We start from the raw sequence: 20,648 nt of genomic DNA, 5'->3' as shown, positions 1-20,648 counted from the left end.
ATCTGATTTTTGGCCTTATTACACCCAAAAGCAGCATGCCAGCATACAAAACTGATTTTGATCTCATCAGTACGCAGCAGCAATGCTATTTTCTTCTGCCTGTTCGACACCAAAGCGACACCTTAACATGTCGCAGGAGACCATGGAAGCTTCTCATCCATCTTTGCCTCTGCCGACCACCACAACTCCACCAGAACAGAGGATCCTCTACCAACCCAGGCGCAGAGCAGCAGCATCTATCCAGGAAAACATTTCGACCTGTTTCACCCATCTTTTTTAAGAATATATTGTCATAATAAAATAGTATTATGTCAGTTTTGCATGGACAAAGTTTCACAAGTGTCCAGTTTTTGTTTGACATTTGAGAAAAATATTAAGGTTTCAGGATTGTGTCTGCTATTTGTAAATTCAGTGATCAAAAGATATTTTTTCCACTGCCCACCTCTGAGGTTTCAATAGCCATTGAGATGTGGGAAAATCAAAGAGCACAAAATTTGCATTGTCGCATGATTTTCAGCTGTCATGGGAGGACTGAAACCATTTACTGCTGAACTTGCTTTCCTAAGAGTGCAAACTGTTTGACTAGAAAAAATCATACACAGCATCCATATTTCAGTAAATCTTCTGAGATTGAAACAACAAGGCAGGAGTATATTAAACATATTCACTTGATCGAAAACATATATACGGTTATTGTTACACAAAAAAATAGAAGGCATTAATAAGGGAAAAGTGCATAAATAATCGAACAAGCATCAAATCAGCAAGTAAGCAAACATTCTTAGTATGTAAAGGGTGGGAGGCACGTGCAGAGGTATTCATTCTTTAGAATTCAGAATTGTAAATATATAAAGAGAGAATCCGAAGGATAGAATAATGGACAATATGAAGAAGTGCCCTGCACAGTAGATGAAAACAAGCGGGTTGCACTATTATGCATTATTGGATTGCAGGGGAATGAGTATATACAATTATGTTCAACGTAAACAGAGCATACTTTATGAAATGTGGTTATTACCTTGCCTAGAAGACTAGAAGTAGAGCAATCATATTTTCTCAGATCCAAGAGACATGGGAAGGCTGAAACCATTTATTGCTGAACAGGCTTTCATAAGAGTGCAGACCATTGATTAGGAAAAAAAAAAAACATACAGCAGCATCCGTATTTCAATAAATCTTCTGAGATTCAGAACTCCAAGGCAGGAGTACATTAAACATATTCACCTGATCGAGAACGTATATAGGTTATTGTTACACGCGAAACAAAAGGCATTAATAAGTGCATAAATAACTGGGTCAAGCATCAAATAAGCAACATTCTGAACATGTAAATAGCTGTATGACAGTATGAGACTACAGAGGTGGTTTCACAGGCACTTACCAGTTTGATGTATAGGGTGGAAGGCATGTGCAGAGATTCATACTTTATTATAATTGAAAATTGTGAATAGATAGAGAGAGAATCCAGAGGACAATAATACACAATATGAAGAAATGCCCTGCACAGCAGATGGAAACAAGCGGATTACCTAGAAGAAAACATCAATTGTGGCCAAATAAACGAAACAAGAATGACGGAGGTTTATGGGGTTAGGGAGAAGCAAGGGAAATTGATGGGTGGGAAGTTCCACCTCTTTGTTACCTTGGGTTTGTCAGACTTCGACTATTGGAATGATATTTATCAACTTGCGGCACTGTCTCCTTAGCTCCTCGCTTCCGCTGTCACGGACATTTAAATATCGCAGGGAGCTTGGAAGGTCATCCAGCTTGGGCAGTGACTGGATTTGTGGACAGTTACTGATATACAAATCTTGCAGTGAACTTGGGAGGCCCTCCTTGGGCAGCATCTGGATTGCTCCGCACGTCCAGATGTGTAACCTCTTGAGGTTGGGATGTCTAGGTAGCCGTTCAGGGAGGGACTGCAGGTTGTGGCAGGAATGAAATGTGATATCCCCGAGGGAGTCGACAAACAGAAGGGCCTCTTGCTCCTCTGTGAAGCTCTTCAGCTTGTGATCCGTAATACTCAATATGGTGAGCGAGGAAAAGAGCAGGCTATGACGAATGGCCGCAGCAGTGAATCCAGCCACATCATCTATTTCGAGCCTCTGCAGTTTTGAGGAACAGGATGGAATCTCCTGTTCGGAATCAACAAAAAAATTGGGCGTTCCTTGAACAGATAATTCGTTGAGATGTCCTTGGGCGAGGAGAGACCACAATCCCTCGCCTCTTAAATCCCCACATCGGTATATGGATAAACTTGTGAGAGCAGTGAGGTTTGATAGAGGCAGTTGAGCCCCCGTGCCCATCGCTCCTCTAATCCTAAGGTGTTCCAGGGAGTTGGGCAAGGGGAAAGAAGAAGAGAAGGATGAAGACGAGTATGAGGACAGGAGCTCGGGGCAATCCTCGATTTCCAGCCTTCGGAGGGAGCTTAGAACCCAGAGCCCTCCTCCTTGCCTAGTTCGTCCATCTTTGTTGCTGTCGTCATGTGGATTGGAGCCAAGGAGTCGCAGCTTTGGGCTGCCACGGATCTCCAGGACCTGCAGTTGGGGAGGCAAAATCAATAGGCCATGTTCTGCTTCTTCTGATACGACTATTACGTCGACATTTGCTCTTGCATCCTGCTGCTGATCCTCTTTGTTAGCTGAAGTTGTTGTTCCGGGCGTCTCTGTTGCGTGCTGTCCCCTCACATTCACAGCCAGCCCTGTTACCTTTGCACAGAACTGCAGCTCCAGATCTGAGAGCTTTGGGAAGTAGACAAGTAGCTGTGTCAACTCTTTCCCACTAGCACTCCTCTCGCCCTCGATGACCAGCGATTCAACTGGAAACTGGTATTTGACATGGCTGTCAGCTTCAACAAGTGGAAAGACATTACTCGGATAAGACATACGTAGGGTCCTTAGGGATGATAGCATTTGTAAGTAATGCAGTGGCAGAGATTGGCACCGGTACAGGCGCAAGACCTCCAGTCCAGTTAGATTATGAAAAGCTAGCACATCCCAAACCGTGCTATCATTTGTATCCTTATTATTTCCCTCAATGGTCAAATAACTATTTTCGTTTCCATAAACCAATTTATCAAGAGATGAAATTCCTGTTATTTCAATGTAGCACGGAGCTTCAGTCCAAGGAATGGGTGCAAATGACAATAGTTGTGGACATCTCTTAATCTTGAGCTCCTTCAGTCTAGGAAATAAATTGTCATTTGCATCTTTCCCTTGTTGACAACAACCAGCAGAATGCGAAAACGACAATTCCACAAGTTGAGAGCAATCCCTAATGATAAGCACTTCCAAATAAGGAAACAATTGACAGGGGGCATGTACAGCCCATGTTTTCAACCCTGACAAGTGTATAAGATCCAGCCTTCTCAAATTTCCAAACCTCTTCTCAGGGATATTGATTGAGATTTCCTCACGGGGCACATCTACTAACCACAAATCTCCTATAGGTGGAAATGTTTTCCAGTTTACATCATCTAGACAAAGAGATTTCAGACTACCGAGTGAGAGGTTCAAACCCAGCCATGAAGGGCAAGTGCCTCCTCTGTGCCCTATAATGGATAACTTCTGAAGATCTCGACTTGGCTTAAGCCTTTCAAGAACATGTTTTTCGAGTGCAGAATCATCAGTAGACCAATTATCATTCCAACGTAGTATCAACTCATGTAGGTGACTTTTTAGCATCAATTTTGCTTCATCTGCTTCTTCTGGTACCTGAACATTTTCAAGACTATCAATGCACAGTGATCCACAGAGCTCTTCCAAATGTCCTATCTGCCTTAATTCAAAACCTTGATCATCTTGTTCGACCATAAATCTTCGCAACTCTTGTAATGATTTTAGTTTCCCAACCTCAGTGATGCTAGAGTGTATTGTATCATGTTGAACGAGAAGATGGCGCAATTTTACAAGGTTGCTGACATCTCTTGGTAGATTTATGATGTCACAGTGTTCTGCATCTAGGACCATCATGTGATAAAATCTAGAAATTTTGTTGGGAAATCTGGCTTTATATAGAGAAGAACTGTCAATTCGAAGGTAGCGAAGATGGAGCAGACTATAAAAGTTGCACAACAAATATTCCACATCATAGGATGCATCTGATAGTAAAATAACACGAAGGGCCTTTGCTTCCCTAAATAAATCACCAAAAGCCTTCACAAAGCAACCGTGGTGTATCCCAAATATCATCAAAGTTTGCAGTTTTTCAACTTTTAATCTTGTGTGCAATGTATTGATATCCTCCACACAATTTTTTTGAGTCAATCTATTGTTGACACTGGTATCATCTATGTTGATAGACAAGTGGCGGATTGATGTCGGGATTTGTAAGGAGCTCACTTGAGATTGAGTGTCTATGCTAAGGCATTCAAGTGATGAAACTTTTCGTGCTAATTCATGTAAGAGATCATGAATGATGTAAAAAGTTATTCCAATCTTTTCCCCTTTATCTTCCAAAAATCCATAATTAACCAACTCAGTCAAATGACTTAGCCCGATATCTTCAACTCTTTTACTTTCACCATGTGGTGAATAATGCAAAGCTTCTTGTCCTATCCAGAAGTTAATTAGCCCTTCTCTTTCAAATCTGTAATCTTGAGGAAACAAAGCACAGTAGGAGAAACACTGCTGAAGCTGAGGACGTAAGTAATCAAAGCTCAACTTCAGTGCAGGCATAATGTCATTCTTACCGTTGCTATGCTCCCATTGCTTACTTTCTAAGACTCTAGTCCAGTGAACCAAGTCAAGTTGGGTTTTCAACAATCTACCAACAGTTTTTGCTGCAAGAGGGGAGCCCTTTAGTCTACCAGCTATCTTAAACCCAGTTTCTAGCAAGAATCTATGCTCCTTTCTAGATTGATCATCATCACCGAAGATAATTTCTAGGAAGAATTCCTCAAATTCTTTATTTTCTATACCTTGCAAATATATTGAATGATCATTTTTCCGAACCATTATTTGTGCTTGTGCTGGAAATCGAGTTGTAACTATAATTATATTACCTTGTACTTGTGATTTTTTGAATGGCACCAATAGCTGTTTCCATTCATCCTCATCACTGCAGTCCCATATATCATCTAATACAAGCAAAAGCCTCTTATTTTTCAATCTTTGCCCAATCAACTCACTAGCAGTACCATTACTACTTTCACGATCAACTTTAGGGATATATCTTTGAATCTCTTCTATCAGCTTATTCACATTAAAATTGAGTGAGACACATGTCCAAACTCTGACATCAAAATGTTCTTGCACTTCTCCACTGTGATATATATGTTGTGCAAGAGTTGTCTTTCCTATGCCCCCTGGACCAACAATTGGAATAACTGTGAGGACGCCATGACAGTGTTTACCCTTTGTGATATCATCTGTGATCCTCTTCATCATAAGCTCCCTCCCATACAGTTTTGGCTCTATACTTTCAGAGATGGTGATGGGGCGATTTTGTGCAATGTTTGGGGTAGTGCTCCAGTCAGAACCTAATAGTTTAATAGCACTAGAAAACTTCTTTTCAATGAGCTGCATTTGCTCTACAATATGTTCTATTCTTCGGGAGGCATTATCCCTATCAAATCTCAACTTTGGTGGTTCATCATGAATAGATGGCAACACATTAAGGTCCAGGTTGTGGGCACAACCTTCGGCATGCTGGCTGGCGTCCAGCATGTCTTGGATGTGAAAGTATTCCATCTCGTCCACCACATCCTCAGCGTCATATACGAGGTCTTGAAGCATCATTAGACAGTGCTCAAGCGCTGAGTTGTGTATTACCTTGCCGAGGGTGGACTCAAGAATCGCCTTGACAGATAGCAGCTCTAGCTGGAGGGCCGTGACGCCCGGGCCAAGGTTGATGGTGGCTGCCCAGTCCTTGAGCACGTTGTCCTCCAAGGAAGCCAACGCCTTGTGCGCCACCCAAAATGATGCATTTCGTGACCCTTGATAACAAAGCGAACCATCCACACTTTCCAAAACTGGCTTGCGGTGTGGTTGGAGTGGTGCAGCTGCTGATTTCATTATGCCTTTTGTGATCCACGCTGGTCGGTGATCCATCAAGCCGTCCTCACGCTGCACATCCGGTTGCAGTACCCCTTCCTGGGCTCCAATCTATGAATAAGTATGCAAGAAACAGTTAGACTAACTGCACCTTAGCTTGTCACAGATATTAAAGGCTACAGAAATATACTTCCTGTGTTTCTTTTTCTAAGGCGGCATACTATATATGTGTATGGGGATTTCGAAAGTCAAGTAATATTATGTCCGCCACTTTTTTTAGAGTAAAGTCCCATTCACCCCTAAACTAGTACTGAATTTGAAAGACCACCTTAATTAAACTTCAATGTCAGATAAATACATATCTTAACTTTTAAAACCAGACAAAATATCCATTGACTATTGCAAAGTGGTTTCTTTAGTGTTTTAGCTCTCTAATTATGAACATTTTTTTATTTTTCCCAATTTTTTTAGTTCTCGGATGGAGAAATGCTCTATCCCTAATTTGTAGTGCTCAACATTTGAGATCATTTCGGAGTCCAAATGTTTAATAAAAGACGACATGGTTAAAAAACTAAATACATGTGCGGCCCACATGTCACATATGTGATACATCAACTAAAACCAACATTGAAACCACTCTAAACTATTTTAGGGGTTATGATTTGTCCGATTTTGAAAATTAAGGGGAGATGCTGTCTGGTATTTAGTTTGAGGGTGTTTTTTAAATTCGATGTCAATTTTAGTGGGGAAATCAGACTTTACTCTTTTTATTACAATACTAGATAAATGCCCTTGCATTGCACGAATTGTGAGCTATAAGGACTTTGTATTGGATGCGAATACATAGATTTTGACTTTGTAATAGAATCGGGTCGGACGCGAACGCGTGAGGTTTGAAGACTTTGTATCGGACGCGGACACATAGTTTGGTCTTCGTATCAGAACCGGGAAGAACACGACCGCGTGTCGAGTGAAGTATGAATAGTGATCCTGACATGATCACTTGAAATCGATTAAATCCATTTTATAGTGCAACACCGTGTTCACCACAGCTATCTAAGGTGAATTTGAGAGAATTGTTATTTGCATATGTCTACTTTAGATAAACTTCTTTTATCTTATTAAAACAGTTTTATTTGATTTTAGGAGATTAATTTATTTTCGCACAGAGAGGGTTTATTCCTCTCATTTGTCTGTGCATGAATTTGTGCATGATCTGTTTCGTCGGTGACAGCAAAGATTTCCTGTGTATGAATATGTGCATGATCTTTTTGTTGTCATCAGCAAAGCCCTTGCCGAATTCCTCTGTTTGAATATGTGCCTGATTTGTTTCATCAGCCTGTAATCAGTTCTTTATATGATTTTCGATGTGGAAGAGTTTTTTTCCTAAATGTATTTTTTGTCCGTATATGATTTTCGATGTGGAAGAGTTTGTTTCGGAAACAACTTTTTTTCGGTATATGTCTTTTTTTTGGAAACTTTTTTTGCTATATAGGATATTTTTTCCAAACGGGAATAGGTTTTTTTTTACGGTGGTTTTTTTGCCGTATATGTTTTTATTTTGGAGTCTTTTTTTGCCATATAAATGTATATTAGAAACGCAAAAAAGGGAACGGTGGTTTTTTTTTGCGGTATATGTTTTTATTTCGGAAATGTTTTTTTTGCCGTATAATAGATACATTTTTTTATTGGGGCCGGGCGCGTACACGATGTACCTCTATGGACGAAACCTCGTCGTGTTTTTTAAGTGGTAATAGATACTATCAATACTATGCTAAAAGAAATTAAACCCATAGCCAAAAAACAAACGATTGGTATTTTCAAATCCTATCATATAAAGGAAGTAAGAGTACCATAATATTATTTAAGTCATAATTACCACTACATTTTCTATCGAGATGTTATAATTTGCATACACAAATTAAAATTAAAATATCCAAATTACACCATAGTAGTAATTAAAAGATATGCTAATTAATGATGAGAAGGGATGGGAGGATAATAGCAGGATTGCTTAAATTTTAGACAAATTTTAAATGCTAAAATTATGTACATTTATGAATGGAGGGGGTATTACGCTTGTTTCTAGGAGGTACTTGATGTGGTGTCAAGTGATTTTCACTAAAGAAACATATCATTCATTACATGCATATCAAGTGATTTTTATTAAGAAAAAAAGAACTAAGGCACATGTCATGATTATACCCAAAAAATAGCATATTCCAAAATTGTAGGACACTTTTCACCTCTAATATTGCAATAAAGTGCAGAAAGGGCCGCATACTCAATGGGATATAAGATACTCCCTCTGTCCCTAAATAAACAGATTCCCAGTGTTGTCTTAAGTCAAAAATTTTAAACTTTGACCGAATTTCTAAAAAAAACTGTCAAGATTTATCACATCAAATTATTATCACTAGATATACCATAGAATATATTTTCAAATTATTATCACTAGATGTACCATAGAATATATTTTTATAATATGCTCATTTATTTCATAGATGTTGTTACTCTTTGCTATAAAGTTTAGTCAAACTTAAGATAGTTTAACTTGAACGGATTTTTGGAATTGATTTATTTGGAGATGGAGAGAGTATCATACCTGGTGATCTACCAGTAAATCTTCACCATTTTGAACACAACTTCCTTCTGCTGCATTAAGAATTTCAATTATATTTGATACATTTGGCCTTTTCTCCTTCTCAGGGTGCACACATTCCAAAGCTATGTTGATGCATTGTTTTACTAGCTGGGTATGTAGTTCTGGCGATGTATACTTCGATGATCTTTCGAATCTGTTCCTCCAATTACTGAGCACCTACACAATTGCATATATAATAAGTGAGCTAGAGCGATAGTACACATGCAGAAGATTCGTTACTTCATCTTATTACTTTCTCTGTGAAGTGCTGGAAAACTTCGGTGCTTTGGCCATAGTCTGGATAGTCGTCCTTGCAGCCTTTCTGTATCTCTATAATTATGACACCCAAACTGAATATATCTGCTTTCTTTGAGATTACGCCCCTATCTATGTATTCTGGTGCCATGTATCCCCTGCAGTAGAAATCAAGAGTTTGAGATGGTGCAAGCATAATTGAGACCATTAATATATTACTAAGAAAGCAAACGGTATTTGTTGTGGGGTGTAGCTTACCTGGTTCCGGGGGGATTTGCAGTTTTAGTGACAGTCTGGGATTTTTGTTCACCCAACAACCTTGACAAATCAAAATCCGCAATTTTTGGCATCATAGTAGCATCCATTAATATATTTTGAGGTTTAAGGTCCAGATGAATAATATTGCACCCATGAAGGTATTCCAAACCACTGCATATGCCCTTAATTATCTTGTATCTCTTGTTCCAATCAAGACCGGAAGATTCACCTGTAGAAATACTTATTCTTGACATAATTAATCTTGCCATCCATGCTTAATAAGAAGAGCAATGAAACACATTTTGTGTGGTTGAGTAGCAGTAATAGTAATATCTAGTTTCTAGCTCGTCCAAAAACAAAGTTATTCTAGTTAGATAGTCAATTTAAGTTTGACCAAATTTATAAAGAAGACTATCAACATTTATAACACCAAATAGAGATATTATCAAGATATATTTCATGATGGATCTTACTTAGTACTATAAATATTGAGGCAATATATTTATTTATTTAAGATGTTTATTGTATACTATACTTGTTTAAATCTAAGATATTTTGACTCAAACTAGAACAACCTTTTTTGGGTGCAGGTAACATATTTCAGTGTTCTGCTGATTGTGGCTACAAGGTGTGTTCTAACAATTTAAACTTGAGAAAATGAGAAAAAAATAGGGAGATGATAAATGTATGTCCGTCATCCCGTGTTTCTGAAACATACCTGAAAGATGCTCATCAAGGCCTCCATTACACATATACTCGAAGCAGAGAATTCTTGTCTGTTTATCAGCAATAACACTTTTCCCGTTCGGTAGCTTGGTCATCTCTCCCTTTGATTCTGAACAGTAACCTAGGAGTTGTGTTACATTTGGGTGTTTGATAAGAGAAGTGGCCACTTTCTGGAACTGTTCATCACCCTTCACTACATGACTATCATGAAACTTCTTCACAGCAATAAATGAATCGCCATGGTGGAGAAGTCGTCCCTACATAGAGTAATTGTGATTAAATATGGCTGCCAACATTTTTATTTGTGAGTTGGAGCGAGAAAGAATTCATCATATTTACCTTGTAAACCACTCCGTACCCACCCCTCCCGAGTTCTTGCTCATTGCTAAAACCATTTGTTATCGATCTCAAAAAGTGTAGGGGTAGAGAAATTGGTTCTTCTGTGGTCGGATCAAGAAGCTTGTTCTCCAACTCCAATATCTCACGGCTGTCCATTCCTATTTACGCGGAACCTGCTTTAGAGGGAAAATTATGTTTAATACTTGTGTTAAACAGAGATCGTTATTAGGGTATTCTGATTAATGATATGGGTGGCCTTTCATAAAAAAATGATATGAGCGGCCCCAGGCTCTCCCGGCATATATATTCTTTTTTTCACAACATCCTAGCATGTATATTACTTCGTCCGATCTACTAAAACGTACTCCCTATATTCCAAATTATAAGACATTTTAACATTTCTAGATGCATTGCCTTTATTATATATCTAGACATAGTGTATATCTAAGTGCATAGCAAAAACTATGTATCTAGAACCCGTGCACTCGGCAATATTGTAAAGTGCAGCGAAGCCCACGAGTAGCGTAACCCTAGTCGCTCGAATCCTGGCGACGCCGCCCCCTGCCCCTCCTCCCCCTCCCCTCCCCTCCCCACCCCCGACACCCCCGCGACAACCAGCGCTGGTGAGCCTTCGCGGGATCTTGGCCCACCCGCGCCGCCGCCGCCAACGAGCCCACCCTTGCGGGATCTGGCGACGGAGCGCCGCCCGCGCGACTGTCGACGTCTGGCCCCGCCACCGCGGCTGCCATCTCCATCTCCAACAGCTGCAGCGGCGCCATCCCCATCACGGCGGCCACCACCTCCTCTGCAACGGCGCCCTCCCGTCCCTACCGCAGACGCGGATGACGCCAGACCCCACCGTGGCGACCACCACCTCTAGCAGCAGCCCTCCGCAGCCGCCGTCGGGGCCTACCGTGACCGCCATGGGGCCGCACGTGTGGGCCAGATCCAACCCCTACATGCCGCCGCCTGCGCCGGACGGTGACCCGTCGGCCGTGACGGGGACTAGGTAGGTGCAGCCACCTCCGGGGACGCCGTCCCATCATCCTGCCGCCACGCCACCACGAGCCACCCCTATCTCCCCACCTTTCACCGAACGCGGCTCCTTTCTACCCAGTCTAGGGTGGGCGATCCATATGTTGCTGGTGGGTGGACGACGGTGGTGACAAGTCCGACGACGACCACCCCACGACCTACCTGGACGTCGCTCGTCGCCCGACAAAGGCGGTCAATGCGCCAACCGCAAGCGCCCAGGTTTGCCTTGTGGCGGTTATGGGCCATGGTGGAGCCGACCCTGGCCAGAAGGGACCTGGCCGGAGGTGGAGGAAGCGTTGCCGGCCACCCCCACAGCTGCTGTGCGGCATGCCTGCTCGTCCCATGGATGGCCATGTCCCTGCCCGCCAATGCCTTGGCCACCGTCGACGGGTCTCCATCCCCAATGCCTATGGGTGGCATGAAATCCTCCCCCGGCAGGAGACAGGACCCTACGGCCGCCTCAGCCGAGCCTCGGCGCGGTCCAAAGCAGCTTCCACAGGCCCAGAAGATCCCCGCAGAGTTTCACGGCAGATGCTTCAACTGCCTCTCCTAGTCGCATAGAGTAGCGACTTGCCAATGGTCCGGCGTTGCCTGCGCTGCCACAGCTTCCGTCACCTTGCTAGGGACTGCAAGCGGCCCATGCCCGCTTGTGGTGGCAACCCAATGATCTCCTAGCATGCACCCCATAGTGCTCCACCGTGCTTGGACGGGGCCACGCAGGGTGTCGTGTGGAGCGCCGGCAGAGTCCGACGACGACACTGGCGACGCCAGAGCGAGCTGACAGAGAACAGCAGCGTGGGTGCGCCTATCGACCACGACGACAGCGCTGCTACCTCTGCTGCTGCACTTTGCTTCCCCTAGCCGGATCCGCTAGTGTTGGAGCTGTGAGCGAGCGCGGGGCCTCCCGCGTGGGTCGACCCAATGCTAGAGGAGTTCGCTGCCTCGCTCGTTGTCTGCCAGCCTACAGGACCAGGGTGCCCGCCTGCTACAGCCACCTCTTAGGAAGATGAAGCATCGTTGGTGGACAACCGTTCACCGGTGAAGGCTCTCTTGTAGACGACGGACTCACCTTCGTTGTCGCCTGTGCAGCGGTCACCACATGTCACGCCACCCTGGTAGGGACAGCACGGTGTCATGGTTACCGAGGCAAGTCCAGACTCCGGCGCCATCCCCCCAAGCGCCGACGGGGCAACCCCTCCCCGTCCGGCTGATAGCGGGAGCTCTGCCGCCAAGAGGCTCAAGCGCTTCACCGACAAGATCTTGCGTAAGGCGCCATCGCCACTGCTCACTCTGCCGATTGTGCAGGCACAACCAAAGTTGCCAACCCGTAGTAGGAGGATCGTCGCCTAGGCACTTTCACGTGCGTGTCCTAGGTTCTAAGCCGGGAGAGGTGTTGATAATGAAGCAGATGGGGATCATCGACGAACAGACGACCACAGCAGCCAAGAACGCCTACGATGGTATATTCGTCGACTAGTTCAATCCCTCGTATGTAGATGCAATGCGACAGCTCTTCCCTAATCCACAAGGAGAGCGGGTGAGGCGCCGGCGCCACGCAAGCAAGCGTGTCTGACTGCCGATGCTGGTTAGGTAGCATGATTAATGAGTAACAGCACATGATTTTCTTCTACTAGGGAGGGCAGAATGGATTGTATAACACTATTCCCCCTAGTGTGCCATGTCCGTGACGTATCGTTGTAATTTTTACTATTTCTCGATCTTAAAACGAAAGATGTGCAAATCTTTTGCGTATTCAAGAAAAAAAACTATGTATCTAAAAAAGGCAAAATGTCTTACAATTTGGAATGGATGGAGTAACAAAGAACCCCTGTAATTAGGGATGGAGCCAGCATTGTGGCAAGGTGCTGCTGACTAAAGCTGTCAGCCTTCAGTGTGACATGTTTTGGGTAACTACTAGCAGCAACAATAAGAAATGCATACATGGATTTACTTGTCAGGACCGGTGTTGCTAATTGCTAAGCACCCAGCCAAAAAAAAAACTTGTATGGTCAATCTTTTCTCTTTCGATGCTCTCGCATGCCATGTTTTTGTGGAGATAGGTCCATATGGTGCTAGAAATTAAACCACCTCAAAATGCCCAAAACTTATTTAATGTTTTACCCAAAACCTAAGATATGCTGCCCTGACGTGCATTCCACCCGGGCAAGCTAGCGCTACTTCTACTTGGTTTTTTTCTGCAAACCCGTGAAATCCTGAGTGCCCAGTAGCTTCTGAAGCAGAGGGTTTATTTGGTTTTTGTAGAGACATTGCAGCGTGTGGTTTTGCAGGTTCCACGATGTGTGCTCAAGTCATGTGGGCTTGTTTATTTAGCATCAATAAGGTAGTGTCCAGACTCCAGACAATGCCTAGACGATATGTACTGCAGGTGCTGCTGTTTACTGGTGGATCGCGAAAACTAGCTATGTAAAAGATCTTGTTTACTCACTGTGGCTGGATCGGAGAAACGAGCGAGCTGAAGAATTTGATCGTTCCCAAGTAGTTTTGGCAACACAAATCACAATCGGTGCTAAGTCCAGCGAGACTAGCCGAGAGATCCCATGTTGGCCTCGATCTGTTGGTATGCACCCACTGGCCCGCCGGAACGGAAGATCTATCCGTGTATGTATATATATGATGCGTCTGCGGTCTGCATAGATCGAGGGAGATCGAAAAAGCACAACCACCATTAGCGGATCCCACCGATACAATGCAAAGCAAATATAGTACATGCTTAATCACCAAGAAGCTGGAGGAAACAAGCTAAGCAAGAAAGGAAGAACAAGACGATGCCAGTGCCGGCGCGGATCGGACGATAGATGGATGGCGTCACGAGGAAGAAGTCGAGATTTCGGTGGAGGTGAGGTGTTTTTGTGGGCGGATCAACGTATATCCGAGTCACTGCCTGGATCGGAGAAACGAGCGAGCAGAACAATTTGATTGTTCCCAAGTAGTTTTGGGAACACACACTCGGTGCTAACTCCAGGGACTAGCAACCGATAGATCCCATGTTGCTGTGCGTTCGCAAGGAAGAAGAAACTATAATAAGGAACGACCCATCGGAACGGAAGATCTGTATATCCGAGTATGATGCATCTGCGTAGAGGGAGTGAAAACCACAACCACACCAACACAATTAGCGGAAGCCACCAATTGACCAATGCAAGCAATAGTAGGTGATGCTCCTAGTGCCACAGCCACAGCCTACTGGATCAGGAAACTATCTAGCTAGTAGAAATACATGCTTATTACTCACCAACAAGCTGGAGAAATTACACGTGCAGGTCCTGTCGATCCACAAGCTAAGCAAGAAAGGAGGAACCACAAGACGATGCCAGCTCCTGCGCGGACGATGGATTGCTACGAGAAGTTGAGATTTTGGTGTCGAGGTGAGGTGGTTTTGTCGACGGGTCAACCGCAGCATGCCATGGAGAGATTATTATTCAAGAAACCATGTGGCCTGTCAGCGTATTGTCCGGTAGCTAGCTGTTTCATAGTAGTATCTTCTTATCTTCTGGAATCCTGCACCCAAAAGAGTGGCAGGCAGCGTGGCCACGGTCGTCCGCTTTTTCCGGCCATCAGATTGGCCGCGTGGACGGCCTAGATCGTACGAGCCCTGGTCTTTTTACAAAAAACCCTCGAACTTTAATCGAATCAACCCGTAGTCCTGGCCTTCTCTCAGGTTTTTTTTTTCAAAAAAGCCCTCGAACTTTACCGAAATCAACCCTCAATCCAGGCCTTTTAAATGGGCTGGCCTGCCTCCCGCTCGGGCCTGTATATCGCCGGACCTAGGCCTTACTGGGTCGAATTCGGCCCGACGACGTTTTTCTATTTTCCTACGAATTTATTATTTATCTAAAACGGTTGAAATTTTGTAAAGAACATAATAAAACAAATAAATATAAAAAAAATGCCAAACAAAGTTTGTTGAACTCTACACAACTAGCACTGCACTGTAAACACATAACATCACATGTTTTAGTGTAATTTTTTGCTATTAATATGGATCTAGATTTCTCTAGAGTTTTCTATAAATAATTAATAGAGTTAATTTCTTTATTCAAATTGCTATGAAATTTTTACGGTAGCTTACCCATACCACGCATAAAATAAAACGATTGAGTGATTTTAGCGGCTTTACGATCCTATATATATTACCCCACGTATGAAATAACATTCTATCAATTATAGTAATATAGCACACACAAAAACAAGCATAGTTAACGAACCCTGGTCCAACAAGTTCACCGAACCTAAACAGGTGCGCATAGCTCAGTTTGTAAATTTAAATAATTGAAATAATACTTGCTCTGCTGCATCTTTGTTACATGCTCCCATTGAATAATTTGGTCAATCAGAGTTCAATACTAAGAACTGCTGCATACATTATATAATCAGCTGCAATCTATTGGAATGACCACTTCCTCCAACATTGGCCTTTTCTGGAAGTACAACAAGCAAATCAATACTTAATTGTACCCAAGTTCTTTTCAAATAAATTATCAATTAGTTAAATCTATTACAGTAAAATGGTCTCATACTGGACGGCGCGGCAACGCCGCTGCACCAAAACCAGGCTAATGGATAGGGTCACGTCGTCCGTTAGCCCGCTGGCCGTCCGATCTGGCGAAAGCACGATGCGGACCGTTCGATCAAGCTAGTTGCGGGTCTCCCATCATTAAGGCACGAACCCGGAAGGTCACGAATACTCGCAAACCGACCCGTCACCTCCGCGGGGCGTCTCCTTCCTCCCGCTGCTCCACTATCCCCCGCGGACTGTTAATTTGTTATAAATAGTATATGACTGAGAAGTGACAGGCTCAGGATAAACCGGATCAGAGCTTGCACATACAAGCGGGCCCTTCATTGAAGAGCGCGGCAACGCTGCGCGTCTGTCTAGTATTTCAGTATTATATAGTACGCATCGATCTATAAATATTTGGAATCCATATGTGTTTACAAAAAAATTCGAATCATGATCGACTGTTGTGGAAGCTGGAAAGGTCTTCATCACTGCATCGCCTGCCCGCCTCACATAGTTACGTTACAACCCCCCTCTCCTCCAAACACGGACTTTGAAGTCTTCAGGCTGCTTATTTTTTTCCGACACGGGGAGATTCCCCATTCCCATTCGACAAGAACGGTAATACATTCAGGCTGCTTGTTGGGTGCTGGTTTTCTTTTGTTGGAAGCGCAGAAACAATATTGTCTTCAACAGTGAAGTTTAGACGCTGCACCGAATGCTCGCTGACTGCAGAAATTATAAAGAAACCCAGCACCCAACAACCAGAGCATCGTGTCATGTGTGACGCTTTTGGTGCTCAGTGCTATATATCTATTCAATACTACTCCCTCCGGTCTACTTTATAAGACGTACTCTAACTTCACGGTCTCCTAAATTATACTTTTATTTATTTTATATTATATTATTCATGATTATTGAATAGGTTATTTGATTACAAATCTAATAATACAAAATTTGTATTATTTGGAAAACTGGGTTTTCGACAGGTGGATTATAATGGGGCCTTTGCCTGGGCGGAGGTTCCAGGTGAAGGTGAGTGAGGATGTGGGCCAAGACTCGGTTAGAGTTTTATAAATGTATTCACCAACCTTCTTTACACAGGATCTAGTTCCTCTTTTATAGGGCACTGTTTGCCACCACTTACATTTACATCTCTACCCTCTGACAGCTAAGGTACATCCCAAGTATATTCCTACATTAGTTACAACTGCCAGGGGCAAGGTGGGCCTGCTCTTCTCGCACCACCTTTCATTCATGGGCCTAAGCCGCGGGTCCATGGGAGGCCCATCTCCGGCCTAGGATGACAGCGCAGCAGGTTCTTCTTGTTAGCGGAGGATGATTGGTCGTCGTTCGGGCTGTCTTTGCCTCCGCCACACCTGCCTGGGCTCCTAGCGACCTACGTCGTACTGTGGGAGCCTTCGCCGGGCACAGCCACCATGGCGAAGGCATTTGCCTATTTGTCGGATTGTTTTGCTTCGGCAATATCCAGCAGCGTGATCGCGTAGACGGAATAAGATGGTAGCACACGAGACATAGAGATTTATATTGGTTTGGGACGTGGTACACGCTTATCCCTACTCCAGTGGTGCGGCTGCTCTTGTATTCATATGCTCCATTACAAGGGTTGTTGCTCCTAGCTACGAGGTAGATGGAATTGGTGGAAGATTGGATCCCGAGCCCGAGGTCCCTAGCCTCCTTTATATAGGCAGGAGAGGTAGGGTTACAGAGAGGGCGATCGGGCTAACAGATTGTGTTCCTAGTTTGTTACAACAGATTGATCCTAGCTATCGTCCAGATACGCCCAACTTGGTTTGTCTTGATCTCTACGTTGGTTGATCGCGTCAGCCCTTGCGGGCCTCCTCCTTGACGGCTGCTGGGCTGATAGCTTGGTGGTGGTCATATATACGGGCGGTTCAGGTACCCTTGGCCCATATCTCTGACAGTAGCCCTCGTAGGACTTGATGATAAACTAGCATGTAGCTTCAAGCCTTTGGGACGTCGCAGTCTCCCCTGTAAGTTCTGCGTACTGTAAATACATAGTGAGCATCTTCGGGTGCCAAAGTTTTGAGCAGTGTAGCTAGATATTCCCACGTATTGGGGAGCCAGTATGTTGCCGTTCGAGTACAAAGAGTATTTCTCGGGTAGCGAGAATCTTCTTCAAGCATCGAGTGTGGCGGTGGAACACCGTACATCAAGGGACGTTGCCCCTAGGCAACTATAAGTGCCTAACTCGGGTGGTACACCCCATATCGAAAAACGTAGTTTCCTGGGCGTAGCCCTCAGGACGTTGTTAACACCGCATTCGGGTGGCATTCCCGATAACCGAAAGCGTAGCTTCCAGGACATTGTAGATGCTGTGTTAGGGTAGAAATACCGCTGTACTCGAGAAGTTGGTTCAATAGTGGTTGTGCATCATAAAGTCCTAGCTGTAAAACAATAATGAGGGTGGGATAGGTGCACCTCCATCGCCCGTGTGTCACTAAGCCAGTTGATTTTTAGGGTGACCTATCATAGGTCGTTTGAGCACTAAGGGTGTCACATTTTCCTTCGAGATCCATCAAGTGACGTGATACGAATTTTTGTGCACCTCGTTAGTGCTAGAGTGAGGACGTTGTCCCAGAGCCCTGAGGCCAATATAACAATGTCCCGGTTCGGGCACCACTATGGGCGAGTAATGAACGCGTGAGCAGTTGCCGGCAGTTGCGTGCGTTACTCTTCGAGTTGGTAATGGGTAGAACGAGTGAACGTCCGCTTCACTAAAAGGAAGCGGCAGGACGAAGCCAGACCAGCGGGGGCACGTCATAATACTCTTTTTCTTGATTCTAGGAGCTCGTACTTTGGTTATAGCCATGGGCCGACTAGTTTTCCGGTTTCCCCCAAAGGGGCACACATCCGCTGAAATAAGGTACTTCGAGCTTGTCGGGGTATTGGGAGATTTACGTGACACCGAGTGTTAGAGGTTTTAGACTCAGATTGGTGACCCTCAAGAATACCCCCTGACTCTAGAGGGTAGTGTCGATAGTGAATGAATTGCTACCGCTTACACCTGCTGAAGGGGTGAGCCGGGCCGAGTACCCGATCTCAGTGTCAGACCACTCACCTTCACTGTCTCAGATGAGGGTATATTGAAAATGGACCACCGGGATCCGAGGGTGAGTTTGCTTACCGTAATCCAAAGTGTCAGTGTTGACGGCTTGTTTTCCCATGCACAAGCGTGTGCGGTTGGGATGCCATCCATGCGTCGGTTCCTGCTTATATAAAGAAAGGGAGGCATAAATGGGCATAATTTTATCTGCGCACTATTGAGCTTACCTTCCTTTCTTTAATTGTTCATCTTCCTCTGTCTCTATCCCCTTAGATCAAATTTGATGGAGAGCGCATGGAGCTCGAGGACGGAGGTTGCTAGACGGGCGGCAGGCGAGTACTATCTGCCCATCCATCATGCTTTCGTCGGGTAAGTCCCTAAACCAACCCAAATCGTGTGAACTTGGGGCTTTGTACTTCTTCTCAATGGGTATTCTTCCAGGCTTCCTGTGCTTGACGATGCGAATCCTCCCGAATCGCCAGGCGGTGTTACAACGTTGGAAGCCGTAGCTCCACCGGTAGTCACGATGGCTGGGGATGAAGCGAGTCATCTTCGAGCATAGTTGGAGGCCATACAAAAAGCGATGGCTAGGTCGGAGCGGGAAGCGGCCGCCACCGCGACATCCCACGCCGAAGCCCAGGCGCACCTTCTTAGTAAGATCCTGGCGAGATTCCTTGTTCATCCTTCTAAAGATGTCTTGCTTTGATGAGCGGTTGCTCTGATTATGCTTCTTAGCCATCCAAGACCAACTGGCCGCTGCCGAAGGCAAGGTGGTGAGGCTTCGTGATGCCAACGCCGCTCTAACCAAGTAGGTGATGGAGGCAGAGCGCGACCGTGACGCTGCTACGGCTGATTCCTCCCTCGCGGCAATGTGGTAGCGTTATTGACGTGCTCTCGCCGGTGGGGGTGAGTGTGGAAGAGCGCCTCGGCAATGTCCCAAGGCGATTTACCGAAGTAATTCGACACGCGGTTTGTTGCGGGGCTGCATTGGCATTGGCGGCCGCTACACTCCAGAGCGGCAGAACCTTCATGACGTGGCGATCAGGTTTCCACCGGTGGAAGAACCTGACGATGTCGGTGCACTGGCTGTGGAGTTTAGGGGCACGGCAGGCGCCATTGCTGAATCTGAGAGAGTAGAGGATGTAATCCGCTCTGCTCCTCATGTTGTGTAAATTGCGTTAGCCTTAGATAAAGACTTTCTGCACTTCATGTTTTGTGTTTTCCTGAGTAATGGCCTTGTGGCTTCGTGTAGTGTCAGTTGTAGCCCCGGATCACCGTAATAGGTTAGCATAACATATCGCGGTGATTGCTTGGATACCCTTGACACGATTTGCCCGAATGCAGTATACTCTTTGAAACTTTTCGATCGAGTAGCCCCCGAGTGCCTCGGCAGGTCAGCATGACTGGCTGTGGTGCTTAGTTTAAGCCTAGGTGCATATTGATCATCTTACTGGTGGAGCCTACTGCATTTATTGTGGGTTGGTGGTACACCATCCATAAATTAGGCCCTAGTATAAGGCTGCTTTCTCATGGGTAGAACCGTCGTAACAAGTCGATGTTCCAGGCATTTGTGTAGACTTCACCTTTCATGTTTGCCAGCTTATACGTTCCCAATCTTAGCACTTCGGCCATGATAAACGGTCCTTCCCAAGGAGGTGTAAACTTGTTTTCCCCCTTGGTTGTCTACACTCGACGCAGAACTAGATTGCCTTGCATGAAGTTTAGTGGCCGAACATGCTTGCTGTGGTACGGTACTTGCGTAGCTGCCGCTGATATCTTGCGGAGCGGACG

General features: G+C 44.7%; 1 protein-coding gene across 9 annotated transcripts; it reads right to left on the bottom strand.

Annotated features, from left to right (window-relative positions):
- Window positions 1–98: 98 nt before the first annotated feature.
- Window positions 99–14,709, bottom strand: LOC136506794 (putative disease resistance RPP13-like protein 1). 9 transcript variants are annotated; one of them, XM_066501691.1, is made up of 12 exons: window positions 14,504–14,709; window positions 13,697–13,897; window positions 10,216–10,388; window positions 9,869–10,133; window positions 9,151–9,379; window positions 8,891–9,050; window positions 8,599–8,814; window positions 5,003–6,104; window positions 1,643–4,912; window positions 1,382–1,499; window positions 1,019–1,224; window positions 773–898 (listed from the first exon to the last, which is right to left on the bottom strand). In XM_066501691.1, the coding sequence occupies exons 3-9, from the start codon at window positions 10,369–10,371 to the stop codon at window positions 1,653–1,655; spliced, it is 5,388 nt and encodes a 1,795-aa protein (XP_066357788.1). In that variant the 5' UTR covers window positions 10,372–10,388; window positions 13,697–13,897; window positions 14,504–14,709; the 3' UTR covers window positions 773–898; window positions 1,019–1,224; window positions 1,382–1,499; window positions 1,643–1,652. The 9 variants fall into 9 exon arrangements, with proteins under 9 accessions (XP_066357787.1, XP_066357784.1, XP_066357782.1 ...); XM_066501692.1 differs by having other exon boundaries at window positions 1,643–4,780; XM_066501690.1 differs by lacking the exon at window positions 773–898 and adding an exon at window positions 99–236 and having other exon boundaries at window positions 1,643–6,104.
- Between the last annotated feature and the right edge of the window lie 5,939 nt (window positions 14,710–20,648).

This window comes from Miscanthus floridulus, chromosome 15 (genome assembly GCF_019320115.1).
Source record: "Miscanthus floridulus cultivar M001 chromosome 15, ASM1932011v1, whole genome shotgun sequence".
Taxonomy (NCBI): Eukaryota; Viridiplantae; Streptophyta; class Magnoliopsida; order Poales; family Poaceae; genus Miscanthus; species Miscanthus floridulus.
Note: the sequence above shows the minus strand (reverse complement) of the source record. Positions and strands in the feature narration are given on the sequence as shown.